General features: G+C 47.9%; 1 protein-coding gene across 4 annotated transcripts in view; it reads right to left on the bottom strand.

The window, feature by feature from the left end:
* Positions 1–12,852, bottom strand: part of dnajc17 (DnaJ (Hsp40) homolog, subfamily C, member 17) — a 188,757-nt gene that overhangs the window by 73,783 nt on the left and 102,122 nt on the right. For all 4 annotated transcript variants that reach the window (XM_070878781.1, XM_070878782.1, XM_070878785.1 and 1 more), the window contains 4 exons: positions 12,552–12,601; positions 7,699–7,776; positions 5,150–5,230; positions 2,186–2,332 (listed from right to left, as the gene is read on the bottom strand). In XM_070878781.1, the coding sequence (XP_070734882.1) occupies positions 2,186–2,332; positions 5,150–5,230; positions 7,699–7,776; positions 12,552–12,601 (356 nt within the window). The remainder of the gene's footprint in view (positions 1–2,185; positions 2,333–5,149; positions 5,231–7,698; positions 7,777–12,551; positions 12,602–12,852) is intronic.

Here is a 12,852-nt window from a genome sequence, read left to right as displayed (position 1 = left end):
CCTCCCGAGACCACAGACCCCGAGACAAGTTGTAGAAGCCCTACTGCCATAACAGTGGAGATCAGTTAACTCAGCATGGACAAGAATCGAATCTCTGATTCGCACTACACTGGACGGTGCCTTCATTCACTAAACCATCTGACCTCCGCCGTTTAGACAAACATCCCTGTTTTGTTGGTCTGACAGTCTCTCCCTTAGCAGAGAGGTCAATAACCGGGGGCATAGATTTAAAGTAATTGGTGGAAGGATTAGAAGGGAGTTGAGGAGAACACTTTTTACCCACAGATTGGTGTGGGTCTGGTACTCACTGCCTGAAAGGGTGGTAGAGGCAGAAATCCTCAATTCATTTCAAAATTACTTGGATAAAGTCTATAGGGGTATGGACCAAGTGCTGGAAAGTGGGATTAGGCTGAATAGTTCTTTTGGCCAGAACAGTCATGATGGGCCAAATGGCCTCCTTCTGTGTCGTGACTTTCTAAGATTCTATGGGCCCAAGTTTCCCCAACCCCTTTTTCCAGCGCACTAACACGAGATGCGCTGACTTTGTGCACTCAAAACGGTGCCAAAAAACTTACTGCATATTCTGGCAGCTCTGCTGTGTCTCCCTGGTCCTGGCGCAGCGTTTCTGTTTGAATGGAGGGGCGGAGCTACAGCCCTGCGCCGAAAACAGTGCCAGCAGCTGTGCGCGTGTGCAGTAGAGTCTGCGCGCATGCGCAGTAGCTCCTCGCCCTCCCAGCACGTCCCGATGCTCGCCGCCCCTATCCCGGGCTGAGTGGCTATACTTCAAAAATACTGCTTGGCTGTGAAGCGCTTTAGGACATCCTGAGCTTATCATTCAGTTTCATTGAAATACAATTTTGTTCTCCACTTTCTGCTGATCTAACACTTTGTCAAATCATGTCCATGGAGATGAGATATTACAGCTCTGCGCAATCTCTAATACACACACACACACACAAAACGACTGATGGAGACAAAATATTCTATCAATACAGGTTTCTGTAAACAGAGTCAAGAACCAAATTTAAAAACAAAGCAAGTTATTTTTCCTCCCAAAATGTTCGGGGTCGTCAATGAAGCTGGATTCACATGGAAGTGTTTGAGATTTACCATATTTCCCTTGTTTTCATGTCTGCAATCCCTCATATTATCTACTGGGATTACCTTCAGTGCAAACATCCCTCCCCACTTCAGTCATGCGTGCCTCCCACACCTAGCCATGACTGAGGGGCTTACTGGTGTGGCGTATCGTGCCTCGGAGATCTCTCCTGCTACAGTGGGATCGGCGTCCATGGGCTGAGGATGTCAGCGACTGATTGCCCTACACTTTGTGAGACGCATAGATCTCTCGCAACTCGATCAATAAAAGCTTGATAAACCGTGCGGCAACTGCTACTAAATCAAAAAAAACTTAGCAAGAATTGCTGAGGTATTGATGACCTATTACTCAACATGTAGCCCTTATCACAACGCAGCAGCAGGAGCCTCTCCATTTCTCGGGACTTTAGCCCACTGCTGCGGTCAGATCCGTCAAGCTCCGCAACCGGTGAACAACTTAGAAGTCCTGGACAATGAGTGTTACATTGCTGCTGGCTGAGAGTCTCCCGCCCCAAGCCCTGGCTGAAGGGCTTTGCCGGTACGTGCTCCAGTCGGCAAGGTCGGACTTTTTATTTCTTATTACTTGATTTATTATTATTTACTAATTATGATGATTTCTATGCTTCTTCATTGTTAAAAGTGAAGTGTTTAATGCTTTGGAGAATCCTCTCATTTCCCTTCCCCGCACCCCCCTCCCCCCGCTATCTCTGGCTACCTGCGCTGATCTCTTAATTCACTGCAGGGTTTTTCAGAACGTACAAAAGTGGCCACTTACTCTGGCCGAAGTCAGTTTAGAGTAAGTTTTAACTGGCATAACTTGCTTAAATGGCCAAAATGCCCCCTTTTGAAAAAAAACAGAACTATAAAAAAACCTAACTAACTCACTTACACTGGAGCAACTTAGATGGGGAGAATTGTGATTTTTAAGTTACTCCAAAAAAATCTAGTTGCTCCAAAAAAACCAGAGTAACTCCTGTGGAAACTTGGGCCCACAGTAACACTAAGCAGTGCTGGAGTCTTGCCCAACAACACGGTATATGTGCCAGATATAAATGACCTGGCTTGGATGCATCTGACGTCATCCTACCTGGAACAGATTAGGTCCACTTGTCTCCACAGAAGACGATGAGACGTTTGCAGGGTGGCTTGTGGTCTTCAGAGGGGGTGGTCCTTCCAGCCAGGAAATCTTCAGCGGATTATTTGTCAAACCCGTCTCGTTCTCAAAAGCCAGCTCCTGTTCAAAATCAATAGGGGTTGGTTGGCGTTGATCATTTTTTGAGAGCCGACCACTGATGATTTCTCCTATTTAAACCTGCGATAAGGATACTGTAGTCACTGCTCATCTTCGATCAAGGGACTCCTCCCTGCCCTGTGTCAGGTCCCAACCCCCTGCTCCCGCTCTGGGCCACAAATAGACTGTGGCTCAGAATGGGCAAACGACACGAGCTCAGGTTTCCACACCCTGTCCCCCAGTAAGGAAGTGTGTGGCATCTGCAGGACATCTGCTCACACGAGACTGGCATCTCAGTCGAGCGGCTGACACCACAAACCACATAGTTTTTTTTTAGTAAATTGCTAAACTGATCCTCCCTTCCGCTCTATCTCTTTTGTAATTGCTCTATTGGTGAGTGCGTTTGCAAAGGGCAAAGCATTTGCTCATTTTATCTAAAGACAGGTGCATGATTATGTGACAATGGTTTAATTCATTGATCCTGTGCTCTTAAAATAAAACACCGCAACCCACGACAACAGATTTTAAATAATAAAAAGCAGGGCCTCTCCTTAGTGGCTCGCTTGGTAAATTTGCCACCATGTGCAGATCAGGATTCAGAGTCTGTGCTAATTAACGGCTGCAGATATGGGCAGGATGAGTCTTGGCTGTGATGCCTCCCACAGTCAAACAGCCCGTTGACACTTGGGGCTGGATTTGCGGTTGTCCAATGCCTCAGTTAGCGGCCAGAGGGGGCGTTAATGGGAGCGTAGGAGGTTACTGACCGGGAACACAGCTTTGAGTACCCCGACCGAAAATTCATTAGAGCTCAGCAGAGTCACAAACCATTAGCTGCTGACGATCACTCCAATCATGACGTGTTCCTGGTGCAACGCCCCATTTGGAAAATTAGGTGCGGCTGCCAAGAACAACGTCTGGTAAAACAGTGGGTACAGGCTTGCAGAGTCTTTAACTGGTGGCTATTTAAAGGGATGAGGAAGCGCTTCCCTCGGAGGTCACAGTCAGTGCAACGTTTACACAGAGCACGGTGAGTGAGCCTCTGAGTTTGCAGCGGCAGACAGACATAAACAGTACAGCTTGAAAAAAAGTGATTTTGAAAACTTTAATGGGTGCATTACCATGGCGCCCCTTTAAGACTCAACTTTACCTGGGATCGGAATCGGAGTTTGGCGCCGGCATTTTCGTTAGCATTCCCCCCCAGTTCTGGTGTGCAACAGCTGATTTAGCGCCGTCAGCTCTTTGATCGATTCTGACGGATTTCTGCGCGGAGGGCGCAAACGTTTTCAAGGCGCCAAAGTTACTGTTCCGCCTGGGTTTCCGGCCCAAGTGAGGCGGGACTGAATTTCTCCCCCTTGCTGTTTTAAGTTCACACATGGAAGGTATCACTGGGATGAGCTGGCTGGGGATGACTGTAGCCCAGCATGAGTCAGCGCATTTAGAAGAAACTTGGGAGGAGGCAGAGAAGCTGAGAGAGCCTCCTCACTATTTAACTTAGTGCAGGCTTGTCCAACCTGCAGCCCATGGGGGATGCAAACTTCGATGCCTGGCAGTCTGGCCCCCAAGGCCCAGATCAATCAGTCTTACAAGTGTTTTATTCATGGATTTGTCTAGCCTGAATTTCATGTGCCTGATGGTTTGGAAAGGGTTATTTATAGTGCTTGTGCCCAATTGGTGGATCTGAACACCCTAATGTTAGTATTAGCAGCTTGTGATATACAGGAATTAATGGGAACAGGGGGTGAAAGTTTGTGTGTCTTGCCCCACTTCCCCCTCCTTACACAAGGGATAAAGCTTGGACCGCCGATTTAGAGGGCATGTACCTCTCCTTTTCTGCCCTCTGAGCCCCACGTTGTAAACCAAGAGAACAGGTGGGCAGGTGGCTGTCAGTCAGTGCTGCCAAGAACTGGCACATAATCTGCCTGGGGCAACGATCTGGCTTTATCTTGTGGGAGATGCCCGACCTCTGGTCAGTCCCTCAGCACCATGAGGTGGAGAGCAGGCTCACAGAACACTTGGATCGCAGCAGGCTCTGATGCAACCTCGGTGCTAGCAGTCCTCTGACCCGAAAATATTATTATACGCTGACAAACAAGCTACGGATTTCATTCTTCACTTCTTATTTTTGCCCCCCCGCCCCCCAATTTTTTTTACTTTCCTCTCCGGAGAATGCCAACTTGCTTGGGCTCAGCTCCGCGGGCACTACCAATTCTCTGGTACCTTCCGAGTGAATGTTCTTCAACCCTCATATCTTACATAATAGGAGGAGTAGGAATAGGCCATTGGACCCCTCGAGCCTGCGCCGCCATTCAGTATCATAGCTGATCTGATCTTATCTTGACCTCGACTCCACTTCTCTGCCTGCTCCCCATAACCCTCAACTCCCTTATTGTTCAAAAATCTGTCTATCTCCACCTCAATGACCCAGCCTCCTCAGCTCTCTGGGGCAGAGAATTCCTCACATTCACGACCCTCAGAGAAGACATTCCTCCTCATAGCTGTTTTAAATGGGCAACCCCTTATTCTGAAACTATGTCCCCTAGTTCTACATTCCCCCACGAGGGGAAACATCCTCTCTGCATCTACCCTGTCAAGCCCCCTCAGAATCTTATACATTTCAATAAGATCACCTCTCATTCTTCTAAACTCCAATGAGTATAGGCCCAACCTGCTCAACCTTTCTTCATAAGACAACCTCTTCTGGCCGATATGGGTTGAGTATCTTACTGACTGCACCAGCTGGTGAATGTTGAACATAGCAAGGCTACAGGAGACCCACACAGATCTGTTTCACATGGTAATGCAGAGAAACGGGATACTCACGGCGGTCTTGGTTGTGGAGAATTCCACAATGGCGCTGCCTTTCTTTTTACTGGATAGGAGCAAGTTCAAAACCTCTCCGTACTGTAGGAAGAAACATCCCTTGATCAGTATCCGATACCAACTCTGCTGGGTTACCCTGAACGCAGAGCTCCAGCCTCTGCCAGTACTGGGCTTTACAGCATTGAATCAAACCTCTAGTCATCTTTTAGCTACCTTTCAGCACCACAGCCCCAACCCAAAGAAAGAAAAAATGTAGGGTAAGACAGTGAAATAGAACGTCTATTCAAAGCAATGACACGTGCCTGAGAGTATGACAGGTTTAAGATGCTAATTCTTAAAAAAAAATGTTAACGTTAACATTTCAAGTACGTGCTAATCTAAATTTGCCCACACTTTCTGCGCCCTTCCATTCTTGCATTGCTGTCATTACTTTGCTCTTGTGCTCGCTGGGGAAGAGAGAATGAGTGATGTGAAAAGAGAAGCAGAAAAGATTTCCGATATTCTACTATTCTTTCCATGAGACTATAATCAGCATTAAATCTGTTTCTTCCACAGGACAGCATTAGTGTCAGGGTGGTCTACATAAGAAATAGGAGCAGGAGTAGGCCATTTGGCCTCTCGAGCCTGCTCCGCCAATAAAGATCACTCAAAAATCTGTCTATCTCCGTCTTAAATATATTCAATGACTCAGCCTCCACAGCTCTCTAGGGCAGAGAATTCCACAGATTTACAACTCAGAGAAGAAATTCCTCCTCATCTCAGTATTAAATGGGCGACCCCTTATTCTGAAACTATGCCCCTTAGCTCTCTGGTTGGCGTGAAATATGGAATATTTTAGTGTAAGTTGTGTGAGGCGGACTGGTTGGGCTGGGTGCTCTTTACCTTTCCACCATTGTTCATAGGTTTATATGTAACCTTCAGGGCTGTTGACCGAGGTCAGTATGGCTCTTTGTCGGCCGGTGTGGACACGATGAGTCGAAATGGTCTCCTTCTGCGCTGTGAATTTCTATGTTTCTAGTTTTAGATTCCCCCTCTCTGCCCTGTCAAACCCCCTCATTGTCTTATAGGTTTCAATAAGATCACGCTCATTCTTCTGAATGAGTACAGGCCCAACCTGCTCAACTTTTCTTCATAAGTCAACCCCTTCATCGCAGAAATCAACCTAGTGAACCTTCTCTGAACTGTGCAGGGCGGGAGGGGAAGGCGATCTCTAGTGTGGAGTGGTGGAGAGGTTGGTTGGACAATTCTTTGGTTTGATTTGTTAGTTTTTGTGATCTCAAAATGACTAACCCCCTATTCATTATTTCTCCACGAAGAATTCCTGACCTGTGCACACAAGTGTGCCTTGCTGAAATCGATGCACGCAGCAAAATATTCAGCCTCTTGCAAAAGTGGAGAGTGGGAGAACAATGGTCCTTCCATCAGCTGCTACCTGGAAACTGGTAAACTTGGGTCTGGAGCAGGTGGGACGCTCAGCACCTTTAGGCCAATAGATAGCATGACCCTGTCACCCTGCATTGGCTAACAGGCATTAATAATAACAACAACTTGTATTTATATAGCGTCTTTAACGTAGTGAAACGTCCCAAGGCGCTTCACAGGAGTATTGAGAGATAAAAAATTTGACACCGAGCCGCGCAAGTAGAAATTAGCGCAGGTGACCAAAAGCTTGGTTAAAGAGGTATGTTTCAAGGAGCGTCTTGAAGGAGGAAAGAGAGGTAGCGAGGTGGGGAGGTTTAGGGAGGGAGTTCCAGAGCTTGGGGCCTAGGCAACAGAAGCCACGGCCATCAATGGTGGAGCCATTATAATCAGGGATGCTCAAAGAGGGCAGAATTAGAGGAAAGCAGATATCTCGGGGGGGGGAGGGGGTGGTGACTGGAAGAGATTACAGAGATAGGGAAGGGCGAGGCCATAAAGGGATTTTTAAATAAGGATAGGAATTTTGAAATCGAGGTGTTGCTTAACCGAAAGCCAATGTCGGTCGAGCACAGTGTGACCCATTGCTTCAGTTGGGGCACTGATTATTGCATCACATTTATGTAGCGGCAGATGGAGCTCTCTGCTACCCACCTCCAAATATTACCACAACCCTGTCTGAAGCTGCCAGATTATTCTAAAAACACAACAGGTTCACCAATGTCTATTGAAGGCTTTAAGGGGAAGCTAGATAAGCACGAGCGAGTGAGGAACAGAAGGATATGGTGATAGGGCGAGATGAAGAGGGGTGGGAGGAGGAGGCTCCTGTTGAGCATAAACACCAGCATAGACCAGTTGAGCCAAATGGCCTGCCTTTGTGCTGTTAATTCTATGTAGCTGTAGATGCATGAATTTCAAAACCTGAAGTTGTGCACCAGTGCTCAATTGCCTTAAACAGGCCCATTTAATTTTCTTTAACAAAAATTGATCCTATCTTAGTTCAGAAACTTAGGTGGATTCTAGGGTCTGGTGTTGGGAGAAGGGAAGAGGGGGGGGGGGGGGAGGTAGGGCTCTTGGTCCAGCTGGCTCCAAGGCCTCTTGAATGGAAAAGTCTATAGAAGAACTGAATTTACCTTCTGCAAAATTGAAAGGAGAAATTCGTGAGAGTAGCCACCATTTGATTCGTCATCCTTCTTACACTTCCATTTCAGCTGAGAGAGAGAGAGAGAGAGAGAGAGAAATAGTGAGCGAAAAGATCAACAAGGTAGCTCTTCAATGTTATGCACCCGCCCAGGGCTCCCTTCGTTCTATGCATCAGTGAGACTGACAGAGCGTGGGCTGACTCCCAACCTTCGCCACTCTTGAACAGGCATGCAGGAAATAAGAACATAAGAACATAACATAAGAAATAGGAACAGGAGTAGGCTATCTGACCCCTCGAGCCTACTCTGCCATTTAATAAAATCATGACTGATCTGATCATGGACTCAGCTCCACTTCCCCACCCGTTCCCCATAACCCTTTGCTCCCTTATCGCTCAAAAATCTGTCTATCACCGCCTTAAATATATTCAATGACCCAGCCCCCATAGCTCTCTGGGGCAGAGAATTCCATAGATTTACAACCCTCTGAGGAAATTTTTCCTCACCACAGTTTTAAATGGGCAGTCCCTTATTTCGAGACTAGTTTTAGTTTCCCCTCAGAGTGGAAATATCCTCTCTGCATCCACCTTGTTGAGCCCCCTCATTATCTTATATGTTTCGATAAGATCACCTATCATTCTTCTGATTTCCAATGAGTATAGGCCCACCCTACTCAACCTATCTTCATAAGTCAAACCCCTCATTTATGGAATCAACCTAGTGAACCTTCTCTGAATAGCCTCCAATGCAAGTATATCCCTCCTTAAGTACGGAGACCAAAACTGTACGCAGTACTCTTGGTGTGATTTCACCAATACCCTGTACAGTTGTAGCAGGAATTCTCTGCTTTTATACTCCATCCCCCTTGCAATAAAGGCCAACATTCCATTTGCCTTCCTGATTACTTGCTGTACCTGCATACTAACTTTTTGTGTTTCATGCACAAGGACCCCCAGGTCCTGCTGTACTGCAACACTTTGCAATCTTTCTCCATTTAAATTATAATTTGCTTTTCTATTATTTCTGCCAAAGTGGATAACCTCACATTTTCCCACATTATACCCCATCTGCCAAATTTTTGCCCACTCACTTAGCCAGTCTATATCCCTTTGCAGATTCTGTGTGTCCATCTCACAATTTGCTTTCCCACCAATCTTTGCATCATCAGCAAACTTGGCTACATTACACACTGTCCCTTGGGAAGGACAACTCTTGTCCTACTCGATAATAGTCAAACTCTTACTCCCCCGCCTGCCTCCAGTCAGAGAAAGCATCTTGTCCCGCCTCTGACCATATTTGGCTGCCTTTCCTACTTTTCTTTTTTAAAATCCCGCCCCCCTCCCACCCCTATGTAAATAAAATTCTCTCCGTCTCCCATGGCAGCTGGTAATTATTCTGCCATTCATCATCATCAGTCATAGGCAGTCCCTCGGAATCGAGGAAGACTTGCTTCCATTCTTAACATGAGTTCTTAGGTGGCTGAACAGTCCAATACGAGAACCACAGTCCCTGTCACAGGTGGGACAGACAATGGTTGAGGGAAGGAATGGGTGGGACTGGTTTGCTGCATGCTCTTTCCACTGCCTGCGCTTGATTTCTGCATGCTCTCGGCGATGAGACTCGAGGTGCTCAGCGCCCTCCCGGATGCACTTCCTCCACATAGGGCGGTCTTTGGTCAGGGACTCCCAGGTGTCAGTGGGGATATTGCACTTTATCAGGGAGGCTTTGAAGGTGCCCTTCTAACATTTCCTCTGTCCACCTTTGGCTCGTTTGCCATGAAGGAGTTCTGAGTAAAGCGCCTGCTTTGGGAGTCTCATGTCTGGCATGCGGAAAATGTGGCCTACGCAACGGAGCTGATCAAGTGTGGTCAGTGCTTCAATGCAGGGGATGTTGGCCTGGTCAAGGACACTAATGTTGGTGCGTCCGTGCTCCCAGGGGATTTGTAGGATCTTGCGGAGGCATCGTTGGTGGTATTTCTCCAGTGACTTGAGGTGTCTACTGTACACGGTCCAAGTCTCTGAGCCATACAGGGGAGGGCAGGTATTACTACAGCCCTGTAGACCACGAGCATGGTGGTAGATTTGAGAGCCTGGTCTTCGAACACTCTTTTCCTCAGGCTGCCGAAGGCTGTGCTGGTGCAGTGTTGAATCTCATCAATATCTGCTCTTGTTGATAAGAAGTTCCCAAGGTATGGAAAGTGGTCCACGTTGTCCAGGGCTGTGCCGTGCCGTGGATCTTGATGACTGGAGGGCAGTGCTATGCAGCGAGGACAGGCTGGTGGAGGATCTTTGTCTTACGGATGTTTAGCGTAAGGCCCATGCTTTCGTACGCCTCAGTAAATACGTCGACTATGTCCACGTACTGTAGCTCGATGAGAGGTTGGGGTGGTCTTGGACCTGGCCTGGAGACGGCGAAGGTTGACCAGCTTCCCACTGGTTCTGTAGTTTTGGTCCACTCCAGCAGGGAGCTTGTTGACTGTGAGGTGGAGCATGGCAGTGAGGAAGATTGAGAAGAGGGTTGGGACGATGACACAGCCCTGTTTGACCCTGGTCCGGATGTGGATTGGGTCTGTAATGGACCCGTTGGTAAGGATCATGGCCTGCATGTCATCGTGGAGCTGGCGGATGATGCTGATGAACTTTTGGGGGCATCCGAAACGGAGGAGGATGCTCCAAAGATCCTCGCAGTTGACAGTGTCAAAGGCCTTTGTAAGGTCGAAGAAGGCCATGTATAAGGGCTGGTGCTGCTCCCTGCATTTTTCCTGCAGCTGTCGCGCTGCAAAGATCATGTCTGCTGTGCCTCGTAGGGGACGGAATACGCACTGACTCCGGGAGGAGCTCCTCGGCCACAGGGAGAAGACGGCTGAGGAGGACTCTAGCGACAACTTTCCCAGTGGTAGTTGCCACAGTCGGACTTGTCCCCTTTTTTAAAGATGGTCACGATCACTGCATCTCAGATCTCCTGGCATGCTCTCCTCCCTCCAGGTGAGAGAGATGAGGTCATGTATCTGCGCCAACAGCGCCTCTCCGCCACACTTTCAGCGGGGATTCCATCCGCTCCCGTAGCCTTGTTGTTCTTGAGCTTTCTTATGGCTTTTCCTAACTCGTGCAACTTTGGGGTTTCGCTGAGGTGGTGGCGGGTCGCATGCTGCGGGATGGAGTCGAGAACACTCGAGTCAAAGGCAGTGTCTCGATTGAGGAGATCTTCGAAGTGTTACTTCCAGCGGGCCCTGACTGCCTCGGTGTCTTTGATAAGTGTTTCCTCATTCTTGGCCAGCAGTGGGGTGGGGCCTTGGGAGTTTGGACCGTAGGTGGCATTGACTGCGATGAAGAATCCTCGCACATCATGGCTGTCGGCCAGTTGTTTTCTCTCCTGTGCTTTCTCCATCCACCACCTGTTTTTTTTGTTGGACCTCAGCCTTGAGCCGCCTGTAATGTTGCTTTGCTGCTCCAGAGTTGGGTTGTTGTTTAAGGCTCAGAAATGCTCTGCGCTTGCGATCTATTAGTTCTTGGATCTCCTCAAACCAATCCTGGTGTTTTCTGGCTGAGTGACCAAGCGTCTCTTTGCAGACAGTGGTTATGGAGGCCTGGAGGGCAGACCAAGCGCTGTGGGCATTCTGCATCTCAGGGACATCAAGGCACGCCAGGTTGGCTCTGAGGCGCTGGCTGTATAGGGCTCTCTTAGCTAGGTCTTTAAGTGCCCCTGCATTGACTTTTTTGTGGCACTGGTTCTGCTGCCCCCTCCGCTTTGGGGCTATGTTGATATCGATGATGGATCGGATTAGGCGGTGGTCCGTCCAGCAGTCATCAGCTCCTGTCATGGCGCGGGTGATGCGCACTTGCGATTCCTAGCTCGGACGATGACATAGTCGAGCAGGTGCCAGTGTTTGGAGCGAGCATGTTGCCACAATGCTTTATATTTGTCCCTCTGGCGGAACAAGATGTTGGTGATGAGTTCATATTCTAGACATTTTGTCAGGAGTAGGGTACCGCTGGAGTTGGTTTTCCCTACCCCTTCTCTGCCAATCACGCCTCCCCAGAGGGCTGTGTCTTTGCTGACCCTGGCGTTGAAGTTACCGAGGAGAATCAGTTTGTCGTCCGTGGGGGACACAGGACAGGGATTTTGAGGGGTTGGAGTGAAAACCCTCTTTGGTCTCATCCGTTGCATCGAGTGTTGGGATGTATGCACTGATGACATGGCGCATTCACACCCTATCTAGACTAACCTTTTTCCTAACTTCTGCCATTACCATCTCAAGTCGGCCCATCGTCCCTTTTGTCTCTCTAATCTCTCCTTTCTTCCAACTTATCACAGATCTTCTCCTTTTATTCTTTCCTCTCCACCCCCTTTCAGTGCTCCAGAATCTGTTCATTTCGAACATTCGCCAGTTCTGACAAAGGATCATCGACCTGAAATGTTAACTCTGTTTTTCTCTCCACAGATGCTGCCTGACCCGCTGAGAGTTCTGTTTTTAGTATAGAAAGATGGTTCCTTGGTCTGCGGTGAATCAATTGGCCTTAATGTGTTAGGGAAGAAAATCAGCCAGGGGTCCTCATCTCTATCCAGTGACCATTGCCGATATCCAGACCCTTGGTGACGATAGCACCGAGGTTGGTTGTGATGCATCTAGTGGTGGGACACCCCACCATCACTGAATGTCTAGGCTCATGCAAGAAGAGTGGTCCTTGGTGAGGTACCGGAGGGCTCCTGGTGCCGATGGAAGCTTGCTCCAACAAGAGTCTGCGTCTCCAGCACAGAATTAAGGAAGAATGATGAAATGCAAAAGGAAATCAGGAAAATTTAACACAAGTCACGACGAGAACGCGTTAACTGAGAAGACTTACTTTCAGCTTAGGGGTTAAGTTTGTTTCGGAATCAGTTCGGACTTCACAGCCTAGGAGATTATAGTAAAAAAAAATTACATCAGGCAAAATTAACAAGTATATAAATGAGAAGCTGTGCCAACCCTGCCCGATCCTTCATTGCAGGTCGACAGATTCACTGCACATAATCACCAATCAATTCAGCATCAGGACATAGAAAGGAAATGAAGCTCAATTTAATACCATGTCAAAAGGATTTCGAACTATTTTACTTTAAGGGTTATTGTACTGTGCTGTCATACATAAAACAGTGAGTGTCCCC

This window comes from Pristiophorus japonicus, chromosome 4 (assembly GCF_044704955.1).
Source record: "Pristiophorus japonicus isolate sPriJap1 chromosome 4, sPriJap1.hap1, whole genome shotgun sequence".
In the NCBI taxonomy this organism is placed as follows: domain Eukaryota; kingdom Metazoa; phylum Chordata; class Chondrichthyes; family Pristiophoridae; genus Pristiophorus; species Pristiophorus japonicus.
Note: the sequence above shows the minus strand (reverse complement) of the source record. Positions and strands in the feature narration are given on the sequence as shown.